This window comes from Rhinolophus sinicus, linkage group LG11, assembly GCF_036562045.2.
Source record: "Rhinolophus sinicus isolate RSC01 linkage group LG11, ASM3656204v1, whole genome shotgun sequence".
In the NCBI taxonomy this organism is placed as follows: Eukaryota; Metazoa; Chordata; class Mammalia; order Chiroptera; family Rhinolophidae; genus Rhinolophus; species Rhinolophus sinicus.
The window spans coordinates 54,524,679-54,546,670 of record NC_133760.1 but is presented as its reverse complement, the minus strand read 5'-3'; the positions used below and the strand labels follow the sequence as shown (position 1 = coordinate 54,546,670).

At 53.5% G+C, this 21,992-nt stretch overlaps 1 protein-coding gene across 1 annotated transcript; it reads right to left on the bottom strand.

Annotated features, from left to right (window-relative positions):
- Positions 1 to 2,793: 2,793 nt before the first annotated feature.
- Positions 2,794 to 20,309, bottom strand: PDIA4 (protein disulfide isomerase family A member 4). Its single transcript, XM_019739420.2, has 10 exons — positions 19,966 to 20,309; positions 14,987 to 15,152; positions 13,594 to 13,799; positions 11,411 to 11,549; positions 10,053 to 10,258; positions 9,788 to 9,946; positions 7,487 to 7,638; positions 5,345 to 5,501; positions 4,693 to 4,926; positions 2,794 to 4,008 (listed from the first exon to the last, which is right to left on the bottom strand). Exons 1-10 carry the CDS (start codon positions 20,051 to 20,053, stop codon positions 3,593 to 3,595), a joined length of 1,923 nt encoding a protein of 640 aa, XP_019594979.2. The 5' UTR covers positions 20,054 to 20,309; the 3' UTR covers positions 2,794 to 3,592.
- Between the last annotated feature and the right edge of the window lie 1,683 nt (positions 20,310 to 21,992).

The following is a 21,992-nucleotide window of genomic DNA, read 5'->3' as shown; positions in this document are numbered from 1 at the left end:
CACTCCAAGCCTGGGAGACTCAGCTGCTCCCTGGGCAACCTGCAGCAACACCTGCCCGCCCCGTGATGACCGTGTGCCAGGAACAAAGCGCCGTGCTCACAGCAGCACATCGAATCCTCACATAGACCCTGCACAGAGAGGGCTGTCGTGATCTTACAGCTGAGAGGAGTTAAGAACACGCTCCAAGTCACACAGCGGAGCAGTAGGGTCAGCTTGGACTGAGGCTTTGATGAGCAAATGCCATGTCCCTGGTCCCTGGCAGGCATCCACTATCAGTCGTGGCCGATCTGGTTCCGTTTCCTACGCTCACACCTCTCCAGGTTTTACACACCCAGATACACCACGAGACAGTGACAGACATTCCTCAAGCTTGTATGAAACACAACTCAACCAATCCCAGTGACCCCTTGGCATTGTTTCTGCAATCAGTTAACGTAGTGGGGACAGGAAACACTCTAGAACAAGACTAGACAAAACCCAAAGAGCGGACACTGTTTGCTGATGATTCAAACAGACCAATTGTAAAAAGATGTTTTTGATAATCGGGGAAATCTGATATAGAGTGCGTACTAGACAAACGGTTATTTTGGTAACTGTGCTAAGGAGCTATGGTTTTGTAGGAAAATGGATTCTTGAGAATGGAGGGGTGACACATCTTGGAAGCATCATTAAAAAGGGATGGAGAAAAGGGGGGTTGGACAGATGGAGAAAACGTAGCAAATTTTTGATAATTTTAGATGGATAAGTAAAGGGCATTGGTTATACTCTCCTCCTCATTTCTGAGTATGGATGAGAAGTTTCCTAAATAACAAAACCTCCTCAGAAACCTGGACGCCATGCCAGTCTTCTCTGGTCCACTCGCCTACCCCAACCTCCGGTCAGTCGTAGAGACTCCACTCCTTACCCTGCTACTGGACTGGGTTTTCTCCAAGGGAGCTGCAATAGCAGAGATTGAGGGGCCTATGCCCAAACCCAGCTCTGCATTTGCAGACATGTACCCTGGGGCTGGCGAACCCCACCCCCCTTTCTTCCCCTATAAAATGCACACACTAGAACTCATCTCACCGATCACGTAAACGGGATAATTGGCAAACTGCTCATACAGGGTCTGGCTTTTGGTAAGTGCCCTGCAAATGTTAACTGTCACTCTCATTAAAATCTCAATCTGATCAGGTCATTTCCAAGCTTAAAACCTTCCGTGGTTCTCCACAAAGTTCTAGGAGAAGACCAAACTCCTGACTTACTGCAAAAGGACCCCTACCCCTGGTCCTACCTCTTCCAGCCTCTACTCCCATCCGTCAGTCGTTGCTGCCCTTTACTTGTGGCTTTCCATTTACCTTGCAGTTTGATGCCTCGGTCCCTCTGTACCTGCTATGCCTCCACTTGGAAAGTTCATGCCCTTCTCCTCCTGGCTCCTGGCTCAGCCTCCCTGAAGGGCTGCTCTAGGCTGAGGCCCGGACAGTCCCCTCTGCGCCCCAGGCCCTGCACATCTTCACCACAGCACTGAGCACACTGGGCTGCAGTCGACTCACTTGCGTATCCTTTACCAGTCCACACGCTCCCTAAGCAGTCCAGGGGGATTCGATAACCGGGGGCCTACTTCCTGCTTCAACATAGGGGCTGCTTATGGTAAGACACACTGCTGGGCAACCTGGTTTCCAGACTGTGCTTCAGAAGATACATTTTGACTTCTGCCGCAGGACTTTGCTCGGTGTTTCTCAAACCGCAATGTGCACATGAAGTCTCCTGGGGTCTTCTTAAAATGCAGATTTGGATTCAGCAGGTCTGGGCCCCTGCCTGCGATGCCGCATTTCTGACAGGCACCGGGAGTGCCAGTGGCGCAGGTCCCCGGCCCACTCTGAGAAGTGAGCCTTACTCGTAGCCTCTGCCAGGCTCACAGCAGCTCAAACGTCACCGGAGACAGAAGGGCTTACCCAACACCTCAGCTCAATGAGACCAACGCTGCTACTCCCTCCCAGAACCCGTCTCTTCCTCATGGCCTCACGTACACTGTAGGGGACGTGGTTCTCCTGGCAGGGCTGCATGAAAAAGCCTCTCAGCTGCAGAAAAAGCCTTCAAGCCCCACACCCACATTTGCTCCTAGGAGCTTCCGATATAAAGTCCCAGGGGGCAGGAGAGAGAGCGCATTCTCCTGGTGGCGGAGCACGTAAAGGCGATGTCCTGTCACACTGGAGACTGAGAACCTACCGGACATGCACAATTCCCAGTCCCCTCAGCCACTCAGCTGGAAACGCCCACCTAGCCTGCCCCACCCATGCGACCTGCTTGCTTTCCCACACCCGACCCCTGCACCAAACACACCAGTCACTGCTGAAAGCTGCCACCAGTTTAAGAAATTTTCACCTCCCCACTTTTGTTTCAGTCAAAATTAGGAGCAGGTGACGGGGCAGGGGAGGAGATGGCACATCCTGGTGGATGCACTCCTGGAGTGGAGCTCACATCACACACGAGCCCCCAGAACCTGAGGAAGGGCTAGTCCAGCCTCCCACCTGTCCTACCCGTCTTCCCAGCCCCACGAGAGCTCGGGCGGGCTCCTCTCTCCTGGCCCATCCCGACAGAATGTACCACCACTCACCTCCACACGACCAAGAGCTGAGACCACTGAAGGCCCTCACCTGGGCCGCAATGACCCCCCACTACCCCGGATGCTCAGGTGACAGGTGAGGCAACTTGCACGCTACAGGGGGAGAGCCCTCCCCACCCCGCCCAGGTCAGGCCATTCCATCTTCAACTCAACCAAGGCTTCTGGATGTTCTCAAATAGTTATGGAGGTTAATTAAATGTTTCTTTTATTCCATCATGACAGCCTACCCTATCTTTTCTTTTCCCCTAAAATATCCACTTGTGCCCCAGGTCGTCTCTCCCTCCAGCCCTGTGGATTCTGGAGGCGGGGCTGTCCCCACAGGTAGGCGGCCTCTCTCCCCGAGGCGGCACCTTAGCACCTGGCTCGAGGGGTCTGGGCTCTAGGAAAGGCTCTTTGCCCCAGTCCTTGGTTTGAAAGGAGAAGGCACGCGACGCCCGGTCCTGCACAGCGATGCTGCTTCTCGCTGGACTGGGCAGCGGCTCAGAGGTCGGCGGAAATGTCGTCCTTGGCAGGGTGCGTGGAGACAGTTCTCACCTTGTGCCGCCACAAGAAGACACAAAAACTAAAGCACGCCAGTAGTCAAATCTCAAACTAGTAATTCCTCAGACATGACGCAGGGCAAAAATCAACATGATTTTGGCAAAGGTTTTTAAAATTTTTAAATTAAAAAAAGAAAAAAACATTCACATAGAAGAGATTCAACTTATCTGCTTTGAAGAAATATATTAAAGAAAGTGGAAGGTTAAAAAAAAAAATCAAATCCCCAAATAATGATAAAAATAGCTGTAACCCCTGTGCAAAAATCTGGACTAATCTACTGAGTCATTCATTCATATCTAGTCAGTATTCAGAGCATGAAGTGAAATTCCGAAGTATAAAAAATTAAAAAATAAACAAAAACGTGAGCCACTGCCTCGCGCTGACCCGTGGGCAGGCGGCGGGCAGCGAGGGCGTCTGGTCCGTCTGCCCTCCACAGACGTCAGAGCTTCAAAGGTCCTCTCTGGTCCTGCTCGGTTTTGTGGCGTGTTCGTCTATAAACTTGCTCAAATGCTCCAGATCTCTGTTTCCGTCCTCAAATTTAATTGGGTTCTTTTTGTCCCCACGGGGGGCGAAGTAGATGGTGGGGAACCCGTCGACTTTGTAGCGGTCGTTGGTGACGTCATTGGCAGTGGCGTCCATCTTGGCGATGACCAGGTCCCTGTGGCTCTTGTACTTCTTGCCCAGGGAGGTGTACACGGGCTCCAGCTGCCGGCAGTGCCCGCACCAGGGTGCGTACAGCTCGATGAGGACGTCCTTCTTGGGGTCCATCACGATGGAGTCGAAGGTCTTCCCCACCACGACCTTGACTGGCCCCTTGTTGTTCTTGGGCACCGGCTGGGATTTGATGACTGGCTTCAGTTTTCCTGCCAGGGAAGCGAGCGGGGGAGGGATGTGAGCAATGGACCAGGCAGGACGAGGCAAGTCACACGCCCAGGGCCAGGTAGGGCCTGGCCTCCACGAGCCCACCCCTTAGTTCCCTGGTTTCCTCACATCTTCTACTTTCCCAGTCCATGCAATGGCCAGAGATGGTGCAGATGGTCCCACCCCAGGCCCGTTGGGCCCCTGGGTCCCGTGCAGTGAGGCCATCCCAAGAGCCATGTTGCCTGGTGCAGAGGGGTTCCAGGGAGGACCGGTGGGGGCCCAGGGCTGCAAAGCCACGTGGGGAGCAAGGTCTGCCATGTGCTCAGACAGAGGGATAATCGGCCTGCCATGTGATGCCTCAGAGCAAGTTTCCCACAGATGCAACTTATTTCCAAATCCAAAAGCCTGTTTCAAATATTTTTAAAATAAGGTTTTGTGGAATTTCTAAGACACAGCTTTTTTTTTTCTCTATTAGGAAAAAAAAAAAAAAGAGAGAGAGAACGGGGACTCTGCCTCCATCCTCCCTAAGGTCCCCGAGAGAAAACCCAGGGTCAGGCTCAGAACAAGCGACAGGAATGAAGAAGCACCGAGGACACTGCCGGGCGCCAGGTGACCCCACAGCCCCCCCAGCTCACGCGGAGGAAGTGGGAGGAGGTGCTGGGGAGGCCCGGCCACACGCAGCGCACCTTTTTTGAAGCTTTTGACGAACTGGCGGAGTGTGTCCGAGTCAAACTCCTCGGGCTCCATGGCGAACTTCCGGCCGCTCTCGTCCAGGATGGCGGCGTTGACGTCCTCCCCGCTCTCGCTGAGGCCCAGGTCCTTCACCTCCGCGGCGAAGTCCTCCTCGTCCGCCACGGCAAACGTGTACTCGGGGAAGTCCTTCGCCACCTCCAGCACTTTGCTCCGCCAAAACTGAGTGGCTGCAACGGGACAAAAGGCGGTGAGCTGGGCCTCAGCGGGGACATTTAAGATTCTGGGGCTCAGATTCTCTGACACGGCCCAGGCTTCAATTGGAGAAGAGACCATTTCTGAAAAAGCCACCTCTGTGGGTAGGAGACCTTGGTCGAAAGCTCAACGAGCCCGACACGCCTGTGATGGCGACATAAGCCCCTGCCGGCCGAGAGCCAGGGTCTGGTCCAGTGCTGGCTCTGCTGCCTCATTTCTAACAGGACGCTGGACTCGACTCTAAGCTCCTTCCTGCTAAAAATGGAAGGAAAGGGCAGCTACATAGCACAGAAGGAAAATGACCCTACAGCCATCAACAAAACACGCCCAAGGCCGACACCCGCAAGGGCCGGGCGGTACTCCCAGCCCCCCACGGTGCCTGGGGTCCCTCACCAGCTCTGTAGTCAAAGCTGAAGTCCACACTGTAGTACACGACCACCAGAGGGCGCCGCGTGTACCGCTTGGCGTCGTTGGAGGGCTTGCGGTGACCCACCAGGGGCAAGGTGTGCTTCAGCACGTAGTCCTTGATGGCCGAGCCCTCGGTGGAGCCCTGCAGAGAAGTGGGGACAGGTGAGGAGCAGCCTGACAAAAACGAGGCTTAACTAACCTTTCGCTGTCACTGTCAGTGAGTAAAGATGGGGCTTGGCATGGGGGAGAGGAGCTGATTGAAGGTGAGCCGCTCTGGGCTCGCCCCACTCAAGCGCATGCCAGTAATCTCATTGTCTCTGGAAACCCTCTTCCTCCAGTGAACCCTAAGTGGCCTTCTCAGGTCACCGCAGGTGCCCCGGGCCCTTTCTTCTGGGCCTGGGCTCACTGGGTGTCAATTAGAAACTGCTAGAGGAAGGCCTGGTGGCCAGAGGAAAGCTGTCAGCACGGGCGAGCTGAGCGTAAGGCTCCATCTTTCCTGTGCGATCCTCACAACAATCCTATGAGGACACGTCAGATGACAGGAACAGCAGGATGGGTGAAGAGAGACCCAAGTGCGCACAGCTGATGAGTGGTGGTGTTGGGCTTTGCGGTCTGCCCGGAGAAACCACACCCGTGATACCTGCTACCCCAAAGCACGGTGTGGTCTGAGGCAAGAGCATAGAGCCAGACCGAGCTGTGAAGCTGGGGTGGCAGCTCGGCCAGAGACCAAGCGCCCGCCTCAGAGGGAGCTGAGCGGGGGCTTGGCTTGGTCTGGCACCCAGGTAGTTTCCAGTTAAAATTTAAAAATGTATGATTGGGCAAAAGAAAAAAAAAAAAAAAGTGGCAGTGATGTGTATAACAGACTAGACCACGTGGACCTTAACCTTTTGGGGGGCAAGGACCACCTTCTAGAATGTCCCCTCTCCTGGGCACATGTACCCCACACAGGACTGAGCCTCACTCGCTGAGAGCCACTGCCCAAGCTCCTCAGGCCCCCTTTGGACTCGGGGATGAACAGCAGAGAAGCTGGGGGAGGAGACGGGGCAGCCACCACATCCAGAGACAGAGGCCCCAGCCTGAGCAGTGGCAGCTAAACACACACACCTGAGATTTCGGGAAGGAGCGTCGGGACTAAGGATCCCGGGAGTCACAAGGACTCAGGCAGTCTCTCCAAGGTCACACTGTGTTCCCAGGGCACTAAAACAGACCAAAAGGGGCGTGGCTGCTCCCTGCACTGCGTGTCCAGGGGACTCTACCCCATACGACCTCTTCCAGGTCTTGTAACAGCCCTCTGCCCAAATGGCGAGGGTTACAGCACTGAGGGAGCAGCGCTGGCCGGGGACATGGGGCACGGGGCTTGTCCCCTCAGTTCCTTCTAACTCGCTATATGCACCTCACTTCTCTGCATCCCAGTCTCTCCATGAAAAAAACAAAGCTTTGGATTCAAGATCTAAGGCTTCTTCCAAACCCGAAGATCTGCTCACTGAAGCTCTGGGCCCATGAAACACTCAGAACACAGTGGGAATGCCCTCTGCCCTTCTAGGGGTGAGTGGCACTCCCATGGGAGATGGGGGTGGGGCATGGTAGTGGAAAGGCCTATCCACGCGCCACGCTCCACAGCTTTGTCCAGGGACAGAGGCCTACCACTGCCCTGTAGCCCTCAGCGCCTGCCCCACCTGCCAGCCAAGAAGGCTCAGCTCACACCCAGCAGCACGTGCTGGCCAGGAGCAATGCAGACACGCTGGTCAGACCCATGGTGGCGGGCAGCTCAGGGCGGCTGGTGCCAGGAGGCACGCAGAAGGGGAGCAACTCTTTCAGCAAAAGCAGCTGGAGCTTTGCCAGGGGCCAGGGCCCCACCGCCTGCCAGGTGTGTGTGGGCTCCCCAGTCCCTCCTGTAAACGCAACCACGAACCTCCCTGCTGGCTGTGCTCCCCTCCTGGGCCTTCCAGGAATCTGCCTTTACCACAGGTATGGGGAGGGGCTGGGAGAGGCGCTCCAGACCCTTTTGCGGAGCGAAATCTCCATGCTGCCACACGCCTGCAGTGGTGCCACCAGGACCCTCATGACAACTGGACACCAGGCCTGGCACTTCAGAGGGGCCGCCGAGCTTCGGGAGGCCTCACCCACCTGGATGTCCATCACGTTGCTCCTGGGCTCGTATTTGGACTGGAATTTCTCTGGCTGCATTATGACCAACTTCCCTGGTGAGACTTTCAAGAACTTGGCTATTTCAGTGCTGAAAGTGTGGTGGAATTTGTAATCTTCTCTCAGGTTGTTAGCTGAAGAAGTAACAGAACCATAAATACACAATTTATTAAGTTAATTAAACGATCTGGGTTTTTAACTCATCAGCCACATCGGCCAACACAAATGCATGGAAAATAAAGTGAGTTCTGTGTGGACAACACCTCGAGCTCAAACACCGGAAAGGAGCTGGCATTTTAAAACTCGGCACAGGCGTAATACCTTAAAACCTGTATCTTGGATTATGGGGGAAAAATTTAACAAACTGGGTGTCCACAGAAAAACTTTGAGCTGATTTGCTTACAGTCAACTGCTGTGTCTGAGGCTGAGAAGGACATAAGCCCCAGGCAGAGTCTGTCCTGAGGTGAATGAGCCCTGCACACTCCTGCATGCACACGTGAGTTTTCACACCCAGCGTCCTTCCCAAGGGGTTAACCTCTCCTCGAGTTGGTGGCTGGCCTGTTTGTGGGTTGGAGGCCTAAGTGCGGTTCTTTTGCTATATATGCTTTACTTAAACCTTGCGAGACTCCCAAGATGAAAGCCCGCTCTGTGGGGATACTCAAGAACAAAGGCTCGCCACCTGTTTCCAGAAAGGACCAGACAGTATAAGCCTCTTGGGATATGCGGGCCACACTGTCACAACCACTCCACTCCGTGCTGAAGAGTGAAAACAGCTAGACAATGTGTAAACGAGTGGCTGGGGCTGCATTTCAATAAAATGTACTAAACCAGGAGGGGCCGGATTGGGCCTGTGGGCTAGATGTCAGCCCCTGTCCTCAATCCTGAGGTGAATGCACCTCCGTCCCTTTATTTGGCCCTGGCTGAGGTGCCCAGACCCATCCTGAGCTGAGTCTGTGATTCAAACCTGGAGGTCGGGCCTCCTGACTGGCTTTCAGGAAACACACAGCCAAGACGGCAGGCACACCACACGATTTGGGGAGGTGGGGGGCGGCCTGGAGAAGTGAACGGCTTTTGGAATCAGACAGACTCAGCATCACATCCTAATTCTGTGACCTGCTGAGTGGGTGACTCAGGTCTGTTGTCAGTTATTCAGCTCCCTGAGCATCAGTCGCTCCTCTGTAGACACAGGACAGTCCACCCCACAGACCGGCTGAGGGTTCTGTGAGGCAACCCCACAGAAGGCACTGGGAGGCCGGTTTCCCCCATCCTGAGCCTCTAGCTGCCCAGCTGACCGTGGCTGGAGACACAGAACTGCCTCAGGAACTTCGTTACCCACCCCGCACGTTCCCAGACCCGCTTTTCCAGTCAGCCTCTCTGCAGACCACCCTGCGTCCCTGGGCCGTCTCTGCTGCTCCTACTCAGTCCAGTGAACAGCGCCTCTCGTGCCTACCTGCAGCCTCACCCACCAGCCACGTGGAAGGCGCACGTGTCCGATTTGAAGTCGGAAGTGTGGTGCCCACCCAGCCCTAGGGCACCAGACCTGAACTTTAACAAGATCCCAGGGACGTGCGTGTACACAGTGGTGGGACTTGCCACCACACTTGGATCTGGGGTCTCCACTGCTGCCCCCGGCCCTGGGCAGGCTGGGGTCCCCTCTGCAAGTCTCTTCCGGATTAGTTAGGAGTGGATGACAGGGTTACCCAACCAATAAAGACCGAGGCAGCACAAACGGAATTTAGTGCTACTCTGAGTTTTACTACTTAGTGGTTCATACTCATTCCACTTGTCAGGTCAGCAAGATTAGCACTTAAGCGTGCTCAGTATCACCAGGCATTTTGCCGGCGTTTCATCGATCTCAATTAATATTCACAACCTTCGAAGTAGAAAAGATCACTGTTGGATGTGACAACACTGTGCTGACCAAGTACAGCTGTGGTCACAGTGCTAATAACTGGCAGAGGCAGGACTTGAACCCAGGTCTGAATCAGAAACCCTCACTTTCTGGTGAAGACCCTCCCCCTTGCAGAGGGCCTGGCTCAGGGAAGGGAAAGCGAGGGAGAAAGACAATGAACTTGGATTTCACACCCCAACTCTCCATGTGTAATTAAGGCAACAGGGAACTAACCTCCAATCTCGGACCTACAGGAAAGGAAAGCCTGCTACCCCTGATGCTATGGCAATTCTGCCATCAAGCGACCCCCTAAATAGAAGCCCAGGAGTTTTATGCAAAAGCAGCGGCCTCCCAGGCGGGCATCCTGTCCAGCCCAGACGGCCACGACTCACCAGCCTCCTGGTACAGCTGGTAGCCCGGGTCGCTCGCCGCCTTAAAGACACCAATGATGACAACATCGTCTCCATCCTTCAGGAACTCCTGGACCTGCTTCAGGGCCAGAACCTCCTTGGAGGGCGGCCCGGACTGCTCGATCATGTAGTCCACAATCCCTGGGAGCAGAGCACACGCCTGAGGGCTGGGGCTCCAGGGGGCGCTGCCCGCCACCCACACCCGCCAGGGAGCTTCCCTGCCCCGCCGAGGAAGCAGCCGCCATACCGTATTTCTCCCGTGGGCCATTGTAATCAAAAGGCTTCCCCTTGCGGAAGATCTTCAGGGTCGGGTAGCCGGAGACATCGAACCTCTTGGCGAGGTCTGTTTCCGCAGTGGCGTCCACCTTCGCCAGGGGGATTGGGGGAGAGTGCTTGCTCAGTTCCTTGGCAGCCTTCTCATACTCGGGGGCCAGTTTCTTGCAGTGTCCACACCTGCCAGAGCAAGCCAGTTGTCAGGGCCCTGTTCCAGCATGGACACACCTCCCCGCTCGGTGAGGTGCAGAAAGCCAGCCTGTGTTCCCAGCTCAGGCAGATCCAGCCGACTGGAGATCCCTCAGGAGATGCCAGGATGACATCGCTCCCTCCCGTGGCACTCACACGCCAGGGACACGTGGATGTGTACACACACACATGCGTGTAACTGGGACATGGAGTAAGATGTGGGAAAGGCCAAGACAGACAACATACTGAGAGATTTTCTTGGTTGGAGAGTTGGATCAGGTAGGGACACAAGTCAGGGTTGGCTTCACACAGGACGTGACGGTTGAGCTGGGACATAAGCCCGAGAGAGGTGGGTGAGGGGAGGGGACACAGGGCAAGAAAGCTGTGGGAACCCTGAGGCTCCGGCATGAGTGTGAAGCAAGGCTGAGGTCACCTTCCAAGATTCACTCTGGAACAAAGAGCCACGAACAGAGATGAAGACAGTAAAACCATGGCTCGAACACCTCAGGTGGGAGACAGGGAGGCTGGGACAACAAAACCTGGGACAGGCGGAGCGAGGCCACCAGCTGCCACCCCCACCCACTGCTGGGGCAGCTCTGCTCTTTCCTCATCACCGGCCGGGTGAACATCTACTACGAGCATTTCCATGCCTCCTACAGGAGGTGAAAGATGTCACCTCGCATTGGCCAGTCACAGCTCAGAGTGCTTTCACACGTGCTCTCTCGGGGATACTCCCTCGGCACGTCCCTGGCGTGGGCAGGCAAGTATGCAGTGACGACTCAGGACTCGGCAGGCATGGCCTGGTGCCCGGCCACGTCCCCCAGCCCTGAGGTGCCCTGAGGGGGACCTGAGATCACCGGGCAGCCCTCTTTCTCATGTGGGCTTCCCTCCCGTCCACACCCAGGACTACGCTCAGCCTCATCCTACCCCCGGAAAAGACTGTAAGAGGCCACCCCTCTCTGGAACACTGAGCCTCACCCTTTGTGCAAGGTGGGGACACTGCATCCACCCACCTTGCCCTTCGGCTAGCTCTGCCCCACGCTCAGGGGTCGGCCTGTGCCAGCCCTGCCCAGAGCAGCAGGGTGCCGAATGCAGGACAGACCTAATCCGTATCTGAACAACATGAGCTCAACACTGTCTTACCAGGGGGCATAAAACTCCACCAGGATGATGTCTGCATCGTTCACCACTTCGTCAAAGTTATCTTTGGTCAACACAAGCGTGACTTCCGGTGGAGGCGTCCAGTTGGGCTGGGCGATCTCTTTGACCTTGGCAATAATTTCTGAAAGAAATCCAACAAGACTGAGCACAGGCAGACCCCAGTGGTGGACGCTGCACCTTGCTCCAGAGGCAGGTAGGGAGGGGTGAACAGAGGAAGTGGTGGGGGTCACAGGAGAACAGGAAACGTTTCATTTCCTAAAATCCAATCATATCTCTAGCCAGAGCCACTCTGCAATTTTGAAGCCACAGTTAAGAGTCAGAAGGGCCACTGCCTCGTGTACCACCTGCAGATGTCCTGAACAGCCCAAGAGCAACTTGACGAACGACTCTGTTCTTACCAGACTACCCTGAGAGGTCATCTCCCAGTGCTGTGACCACATATGCTCAGCAATAGTCTGGGGGCATCCCCTTAATATGTGCGAATACATACGTACTTAGTCATGCACATCTCGTGTATGACAGCGTCACAAAACGTATGCAAACCTCGAGAAAAGCAAAGACAGCAACGGTAGCTCCCACACTGCTCGTGCTGCGTTGGCTTCAAGTATTAGAAAAAGGCCCGTGTGGGGTCTCGGTCCCCAGAGATGGGTTCAGGGACGGGAGTGGGACACAGAACATATTCTCACAAAGCGTTTTCCAAGTGGTTGTTAGGAGCAGGGGCGGCACTTTTGACAATTCCTTTTGTTTTGCTTTGGCTACGGTGGAACCCGCCAGGAGCCAGGTCTGGCAGCCACTCCTGACGGCACGAGTTGAACCGTGCGCAAGCCACTCTGCACGCCAGCCACGGCGCAAACTGCCGCCCCCGTGCACACGCGAAGCCCAGAGCGAGCTCATGCGGGGGGGCCCAAGGAGCCCACTGGGCAAACACTCTCTCAGGTTCCAAGTTGGGCCACATCCCGAGCAGTAACATGTCAGGCACAGACCTCCAAGGGGACAAGCCTGTTTACTTCATAGTCAAGTATGCTACCGTCAGCCAGTTTTTATCTCAGACTAAGTTCCTTACGTATGCGATGGCTAAGACGAACTTGTTAAGTACAAACAGGAAGGTGCAGTTGGTGTTTAAGACATGCCGTGTGCACTTTACATACACACAGACACATTTGCTTTGATGGGTACAAAGTATCTCTCTGAAGGGCAGGGGAGAAATCTGGGACAGCCACCTTCCTGGAGGGAACAGGAGGGCCAGGCCAGGGGGAAAGGCTATTCATTTTCTACCTGTTTGAATTCCGAAACAGGTTAAGTCAACAGACAGACAAATGCAACGTGAAAATAAGTATTACTGGGCGTGATCACGTTCCCTCTTACAACCCACAACGGCCTCCAGGGCCTAGACGGTCACAGGATAGACTTGGCTGTTCGAAGGGAACTGACATCATGTCCCATCAAGTCCCAGGGACCTCAGGTCCGTGATGGAGATCCCGGCTCCGCAAGGGGAAGGCACTTGTCCAGGACACAGGGTTACTGCACGGCTCTGAAGCCCCAAAGCCCACCCAGTGCGACTTCCATATGCTTCACCAGTATGGACAACGGAGCATCTCTTTCTTAAGTGATTAAAGGACATACGCTCTTCCTAAAGGATAGCACAATTTTATCTGTTCATTCATGTAATAAAATGTCTTGAGTGTCTAATGTGAGCAGGCAGGGATCCACAGGCCTGGTTTAGAACCGCCTGGCTCCCCACACCACGGCTCTCAACGTGGGGCTCTGTGCCCCCCTGTCTCAGCAAGCCCTGGGCGCTTGTAAGGAATGCACGTTACTGAGCCTGACCTGAAACTTCCTGAGTCAGAGTCTGGAGACGGGGCTCTGGGGATCTGTCTTCACGAGTCCCTCCACCCCTGGGGTCACTTGGATGCAAGCTGAACATTAAGAATCACCAGGAACCTCTGCCTCTTGTATAATTTCTCAACATATCTGCTCCAGACCCTGTGTCATGGTCTGAAACGGGAAGATATTCCTCCCACCCTCGGTCACTTCGAACACTCCAGCAAGGAGCACATCCAGGGGTCCCTCCCGGTCCCCTCAGCCGGTCTTTTCTCTTGTCCATAGTCCACCTTCCGGGGGGAGAGTCCTGGCCCTGCTCCCCTGATGGCTCAGGTACCACTCACCTTCCTGGGTCCGGGAGCCCTCGTAGTCGACGGCCTGCCCCTTCTTAAGGATCTTGATGGTGGGGTAGCCGCTCACACCAAACCTGCTGGCCAGTGCGGACTCCGAGGTCGCGTCGATCTTAGCGACAGCAATAGGAGGGTCGTGCTCCTTCAAAGTACTGGCAATTTTTTCATATTCTGGTGCAAACTGCTTGCAATGTCCACACCTAAGAATTATGATTCAGAGAAGGAGAAGGTTAACTATACCCGTGGAGGCTTCAATCCAGCAACGCACACAAAAATGGGGGCATGGGGACCGGAAACGTCTACAGTCAAGAGGAGAGACACAACATGACACAATGGGGAGGCCAGGGTGGCCAGAAGTGAAACAGATCTAGGCTCGGACCCCAGCTCTGCCTTGGGGACATCCTCTCAACATCTCTGAACCCTGCACTTTCGTCCATACGTTTCTCAAAGCTTGGTCCAGGGATCCTTTCAAGGGCTGTGTGAGATGAAACTCTTGCCAAAGACATTTTTGCCCTTTTCACTCATTCTCTCAGGAGCACAGAGTGGAGTTTTCCAGAGGCCACACGGACTGACAATGACGTCAGCATTCTGATGTTAACATGCAATGGGTTATTATTGGAAAATGAACACTTTTAAAATTTCTCAGCTTTAATTTCTACTATGGTAAACACGGATAAACATGACCCACATAAAGGCTATTGGGGGTCCTCAGATTTTAAGTGTGAAGGGTTTGAGACTGCTGATCTGTAAAATCGAACCTCACAGATCTGTTCAAAGGACTATTTAAATACTTTACATAAGACACCGTGTACTATGCTTGAGCATCAGACACTGGACACGTAAGTCTATCTTGACTATTCCTCTCCAGAGTGACCCAGGGAGGGCGGGGGAAAGGAAAGGAGGGATTATGAGATAAAAACACAGGAGAGAGACGGGGTGGGGGCGTCCCAGAGTTGTACCGTACGGCAGGGTGAGGGTGAGAGGCAAGGCAGTGACCTGGCTCAGCTTTTCCCAGGGCCCAGGTACGATCCAAGCCCGCACTCAGGGCAGCTGGCCTGACTACTGGCAGGAGGAGGGAAGTGGGTGGCCTTGAGATGGGCCGGACACGTGTCCCCAATGCAGGTGTGCTAAGTGCCACCCCCTTCCCCAGCTATCGCTATCAGAGGATATTTCACATTTCAAACGACCGGGGACCGTGTTCCGTGTGGGCCGGAGGCTCGATGGAAAGCACAGACTGCTGAGCTTCGGGCACTCCTGAGCCGAGGGGCCGCGTTCCTGAGCCAGACACTCCCACCCCGCCGGGTCTGGATGGTTCTGGGAGAGGCAAGTACGTGAGCACAGAGGAAGCCCTCGTCCGTTCCGGCGGAACTCGCATGGGGCTCCTTACCATGGAGCGTAAAACTCCAGCAGGACCGTGTCCTGGTCAGCCACAAAGGTATCAAAGTTGGCGTCATTCAGGACTAACACACCGTTCTCCTCCTTCACTTCCTCGTCCTCCTCCTCGTCTTCCTCCTCCTCATCTTCCTCCTCGATGGCATCTTCTTTACTAGGATCTGAGCAGGAAATAGCCGGATTGGTTAGGAAACTGGTGACTCTCCTCCTTACAAATTTTCCTAGAGCCCCAAAACCTTCGAAATGTGTCGTGAGTCCTGAGTCGTCCCTCAGCACCCCTCCCCTGCAGTCTCTCCAGGCCTCGCCCCTGTAGTAAGGCTCCTTCGGGCACATCCCAGGCTTTGCATTTTAGGAACACCGCCTTTTACGGTGCCCACGCGTCTGTGCCCAAGGGCAAACTTGACGTTCATGGACATGCTTCCTGCTTGAAAGCAAACTTCTCTTCCCAGAACGCAGACTCTGAGTATATCTTATTATCAAGGTCTAGTGGACTTTTTTGCCAACTGCAGCTACGAGGCCTCCTGGGACCTTATGAATCTTATTACCAGGTTCTCCAGCTACGGCCACATCAGTAAGTGTACTTGAAGCAAATGCAGCGAGCATGAGAATTTCACTAACTCCGAAGCCAGAATGTTTCAAGGGGCCAATTATCCGTGTTCGGAGATGCTTCCCAGGAGAGAAACCAAGACTGACAGTTACTGCTTTCAGGGCAAGGAAAACCTGCCCTTGGGGTCCTGGAAACCGTGGGACTTGCCCAATCTCAGCCCCGCCCCTAACTAATCCCCACCTAACTACTCTGGGGCTGGCTCTGCAGCTGCTCAGGCAAACTGGGAACTGGTCTGGGTGGGGCGGGCAGCTTTGTTCACGATCCTTAATATCTACCAATCCACAAACTAATTAGAAGGAGCAAACCAAACACCCACCCCCATCCCAAGCCACAATTCCTCAACCATGTCCTTTTGTTTAAAGCAATCCCCTCACTGCTTTTTCCTGACTTCCATGGTCCTCTCTCCAACTTAAGATGTCAGTTCCTCCTTTGTCTAGGGGAGAAACAGCTCTAAAATCTGCCCTCCCCCCAAAAAGAAACCCCCACCAATTTGAGAAATACAAACCAAGCAGACCCCAGTGTTTCTTGGGACAAGTTTCCTCCCCTGCCCTGTTTTCCTCCCTGCCCCCGTGCCCCCCCCACCCCTGCACTCTAGGCCACAGCTCTCCAGCACCCCCCACCTCACCATCTCCGTCCTCCACAGAAGAGCTGTGGAGTGGGCAGGCCTGCAGAGGCCCGTCATCAGGCAGCACCAAGAACAAGGCTTCCTGGATGTGAAGGGGGCCGGGCCCAGGGGAAGACAACCTCACTTGCAAGTCCTACCCAAAATGACCTGTACGAGGGCTGCCAACCTGGGGGCTTGATCAGGGTTCTCTGCTCCACTGGGAGGGCCAGGAGGCACCACACGGCCTGCCCAGACCTCAGAGCTCGGTGCAGAGACGGCCTGTGTGGGCAGTTTGGCAGGGCTTGTGGACCCGGCATACGCACTCTTACTGCCTGGCTGCTCTGTCCAGTCAAATTTACTTGCAGAAGCAAATCTACCTGCTGATGGAAAGACTGGAAAGAAAGCACTGGGGAGCCTCACGTGCTCTTCCAGCCAGGAAACAGCTGGGGGGGAGAGGGACCCGGCAACCTGCTCAGTGCACTGGGACACGGCGACATTCTACACAAAGGAAAAGCAAAGATGCTTCCTTACCTACGCTCAGCCTGACGCAGTCTGTGAGCGCTATTAGTGAGGGGGCTTCCTGATTAAATGGGTCTCCAGGAGATACTGTGGGACAGAGTTCCTAAGATAACTTATTTCTCTCTCTCCCTTTCTCTCCATATATACGGAGGGTGCTGAAAAGATAAACACACATTTTAAGATAATATCTCTTAAAATGTGTATACATTTTTGGGGCACCCCTGGTATATGTGTACGTGTGTGTGTGTATACACACACAGAGGGTGCCAAGAAAACGTACCCACATTTTAAGAAAGGAAAAAAAAATTTATTAAAATTACGCTGAAGGTAACCACTTTGAGCACCTCTTGTAATTGCAGAAGTCAAACGTAACTTGTATTCATCTTTTGTCAATCGGTATACGTTGAGTATTACAATTTTAATACAGTTTGTTTCCTTTCCTAAAATGTGTATACATTTTTCTGGAAAGTATATAAGATATACTTTCCATTCCTCTCCAACTCGCAGACAACAAAGGACTGATTCCTGTGCAACTTAACTTCTCCTACCTACTAGAAACCACACTTCCCTGCAAACACCCCACATTTTAGTGGGGAGACCACGTTTCACTGGGCTTCACTTCTAAAGCTGGCTGTCTGAGGACAGACATATACTCAAAGCCTTGCAGCTCCTGCTGGGAGGGTGCCATCGTCCTTGGCGTGAGGCCAGGCAGCCTCCCTCATCATCGCCACATTGCGGAGCCCCCGGGAAGGCCACTCCTGAAAGGCGAGCCCCGCTTCTGACCAGGTGACTGCAGTCCTGTCCACTCCCCCCAGTGCATCTGATGACAACAATGGACCCCTGCCCAGCCTGGACCCTGGCAGCTCATAGCAGGGTGTCCGCGTCTACTTCCTTAGCTGGTCACTGCTCCAATCCCCACTAGAGAAGTACCTGTAACAGGTGAATGAACTCTGCCACGAGATCTATACTGAACAGTTTACATTAAACACGGGAAAAGAGAAAGGTGTTATCTGTGCGTCATTATAGCTGACATTTATTACATATCAGGCACTGTGCTGAGCTCTTAAACACATTCGCTCTCCCCTTGAGAGAAACACATTACATGCAGTTACTAGATGAAGAAACTGAGGCACAGACAGCCTTAGTCACCTGCCCAAGGACCACAAGCCTACTCGGGGATGGGTCCTGACCCCTCAACTGCTCTGCTCTATTGCCGCACCAGAGTTCCTTCTCAATATGCCCAAGTTTTACAATTACTTCTGTGGAATTGTTTGACAATTACTTCTCAGGAATGAAAAAGGACGGGCAGCTGAACAGTTCCTTAGCACGACACCCAAGTGAATTTCCACTTCCTTTAAAATCTAAACCAATCCAATAAAAGCAGGCAACAACCAGCATCCAAATTATTTTCCTTCGCTATGTTAGCTGGAAAGACATGAAGGGTCCAAGCGACTCCTAATCTGAGGCACGGAAAGCCCTGCAACCTAAGGCTCAAGCTCTATTTAGTAACCACATTCTTGGGGGGCGGGGGGCGTGTAGGGGCCCAGGGACCACTGTTTGAATCTAAAATGTACGGAAGGCAAACAAAACAAAAAGCCCTGCAGACTTGGAACACCTGGGGTGGAGGGACGTGAAGCCCCAAAATAAATCCACAGAACAAGTTATCTGTGATAGGCATTGAAGGTGAAGGGCCACAGATGTCCCCACATGGATGGCAGAGTCAAGATGAGGGCTAGAAGCCCCACCCCACCCAAGGACGCCCTGGGAGACCTGCCTTGGCCATGACAGCTCCAGAGGTTCCGGGGCTCAACCCAGAGGCAACTACTTCCGCAGGCCTCCAAAGCATTAATTAGTGACCTGTGACCCAAATGATAAATGCACTGGTGATGAGTAGCCCTTGGTATTCAAGAGGTTTTGTTTTTTAGCTTCGTTCCAAAAAGGATCCTCCATTCCCACTGGTCCTCAAACGTTACCGTGTCTTCAAAAGTTTATTCTATGAACCAAGGAAGAAGGTGTTTAAAATGGAGATCCCAGGGCCCACCCCTACATCCGCTTGGTATATTTTGGGAGTCTGTATTTAAATAAGCACCAGGTGATTTGGATAAAGGTCCCAGGATGCACTTGATTAAGTGCCACGCTGCTATCTCCTTCCTTTGGGCAGGTGTTTTTTTCACTAGGTGCTGGCTCTTACTTCCTTTTCTATTTGGGTAAAAATTCTTGAATCAGTGACCCCAGAGAAGTTACTCAATCTGTTTGAAAGAGTATAAAGTTCACACTTCCCCTACACACTAATATTAGAGAAGGGGGGTTATTTATATTGCCACAAACTCACTACAAAACAAAAAACTAGTTGCAGGGAGAAAGGCCAGCGAGGAAGAAGGCTGAGGTCAGTAACAGGATACCCTGTTCTCTAGGAGTCGCATTCATTTCTTGCTTAGTACTTTCTAATTTTCAAAGTTCTCTTATGCCATTTGTCCTCAGCCTGCTGATTTCAAAGCAAAATGCAGGAACAATGCCTAGTATCTGTGTAATGTTCCTATAGGGCGGGCATCTTATGGGCAGAGGCCACACTTCTCATCCTTTCCTCCCAGAACCCAGCGCAGGGACTGGTACATAGTAGGTGCTGAATAAACGCTCACAGAAGGAATAGCATCCGGATTCTAAAGGATGCAAACCAGGCCATCCTCTTCTCCCTCATACCAGAACCTTGGGCTATTTATTTCCAGATCTACAGGCCACATTTGTAAACAGTAAAGTGCTTGCTGCCCACCGCTGCTCGGGAGCGCTCGCGCTCGGGTCTTCACGCCCTCCCCTTCTCTAAACCCTGTTTGGAAACAGTTGCCCCCTCTCCTTTCACACTCTCGGTGCGTGTTCGCCTGTAAATTTTAACCAGTTCATAAACTCCCTTTCCCAGGAGCCTGGACCTGCGGAAAATCTGGGCTGAATCAGGACCACGGAGGGAGCCAACTGCAAGGAAGGCACTTTGCACCCGCTCTGCACCCAAGCCTCGGTGGCAGGGGGCTTGCGAAGAGACCCCGCGGCCCGGGCCCCCTCACCGCACTGCTCTCCCGGGGTCTAAGCGACGCTGCCCACCCGCTATCACCCCTAAACTCCAGCAAGTTAGCGCCAGGCGCCAGTTCTGCAGGGGCTCCCCCCGGAACCGGAGTCCCGGGTCGCACCCGCCCCTGGTGCCGCGCACGGCGCTCTCCAGCGCGCAGGCCCCGCTCGCCGCCCGGCCGCTCACCTTCGTCCAGGTCCTGGGCACTCGCCACGGCCAGCAGCTGCGCCAGCGCCAGGAGCAGGACCAGCAGGCAGGCTTTCCGGGGCCTCATCGCAGCAGAGGTAGCGCGGCCTCCCGACGCCGGCGGCCGCTGGGCGCTCCCGGACCTAGGGCTCTGGCCTGGCACGCGAAACGCGAGGGACGGAAAGAAACCCCCCACCAGGCAGGGACGCCGACGATTGGCTGGGGGCGAGGGGAAGCCGCGGGCCGGCCAATCCCGCGTCCGAGCACCGCCCTCCACGCCCGCCCTCCTCCCAGGCCTGTACCGCGCGCGCGGGGTGGCTCACGCGTTTAAAGCTCCGAGCCCTAACGTGAGGTGCCCCCTTCTGATTGGCTGAGCCGCGGCCACCAATCAGCAGCTGCCACTCGGTTTGCCCGGAGCGCACAGGCTGAGACAGGGAGCGGGGGAGAACAAAGGCGGCGGGCCGGGGACGCAGGGGGCGGCACCGTGCTACGCCTCGAGGCGCAATTGGCCGGCGGCGAAGTGGGGTGGGGCCTGGGGAACACCCGGCGCGGCAGAGCTCCTGGTCGGGCGCCAAGCTTGGCAGAAAGAACACGTGTCCTTAGCGGAGCCACGCGCGGAAAGGAGCTGTCCGCGCAACCCGCTGGGGTCCCTGGAGGCTGCGGACAGAGTGGCGAAGGGGCCTGAATCAATCTGTTGAAGGGAAGAAGAGACAACGGGACTGCCAAGTTGGCTTCATGTTCATGGGCTTCTTGGGGTTTTTTCTCCTTGAGAAATAAAAGTTTGCATCTCTTTCCTGGGTTAAAACACATATTGGGCTTGGAGAGTGGGGTAAACATGCGGTAAAGGGAATCCAGAAGTAGGATTGAGGGAAGCTTCTCTCCGCGGTTTCATCAATAAATAGGCCATCAGATGCCTGTCTAAACCTTGACTTATGCTGTTATTTGTCTCGTGATTTTCTGCAAAAGTAAAATACCAGGTAGACAATCTAGTGGTTCACATAAGTTTAAATATAACCCTGAGGTTTTCCCTCTTGACAGGAGGAGAAAACTAGGTTAAGATAATGATTTTCTATGTCAAGCCTGTGGTGTGTTAAGGCTTGAGGTTTCTTTAATGCCTGGGGATTAGTATGCCTACAGTTACAGAGGACAAATAGGGCATAAAAATGAAAAATAAAACTCCAGAGTGCAGTGTGTATACACAGAGTATTAAGTGAGAAAGAAAGAAAGCCGGCCACTCACAGGCTTTAGCAATTAGAAAACTTTATTTTTATTGAGCTCCTTCTGTGAATCTGACGGTTTTCCCTTCATTTTTGTAGGGCAGAAAGACATTATGCAACTAACAACACCAGAGTATACACGAAGTAATTTATTAGAATGCTATGACTGTAGAATATCAAACAGTTCGATTTCATTTTAAAGAACTCTTCAAAAAGATGAGTCCAGCCAAAATTTTCTTTTTGGTAGTTTCCTATGAATCCTTGCTAAACTGAGAAGAATGAGAGTGCCATTTGCCCAGATGTGGGACAAATACAACCAATTCCACTAAGACCTTTTGTTGATACAACGTATGGAGGAGACCCCCCATGTGTATATGTGTGCATATATACACATATATATATATATGAAATCACTACTGTATTACTTGTGAAATTAAAGTAATATGCTCTTTTAAAAAGCACTTTAAAAAGTATAGCCATATAAGTCATTCAACAGCAAAATGTTGGAAAGCAACTTGTTCCTTCTTTGTTCCTAAATTTCACCTGGTTTGGTTCTGGGTTCAGGCAGGCTGGGGAACCACTGTTTTGAGGGTCAGAATGGAGAGAGAGAATATTTTCATGACAGTGTCCAAGTTCATCATAACTGGTTGTGAGTATAGAGAGACTGACTGTTCAAGTCATAGAGCTGGCCCCTGGCTTGTCCCCAGGGCTGTCATGTAACATGATGAGGTTGTTTGTAGGTCAATTTGAACACGGGCTTCTCTCTTCCGCCATACAGCACTCTCTAGAGACATGGCCTATGAGAAAATG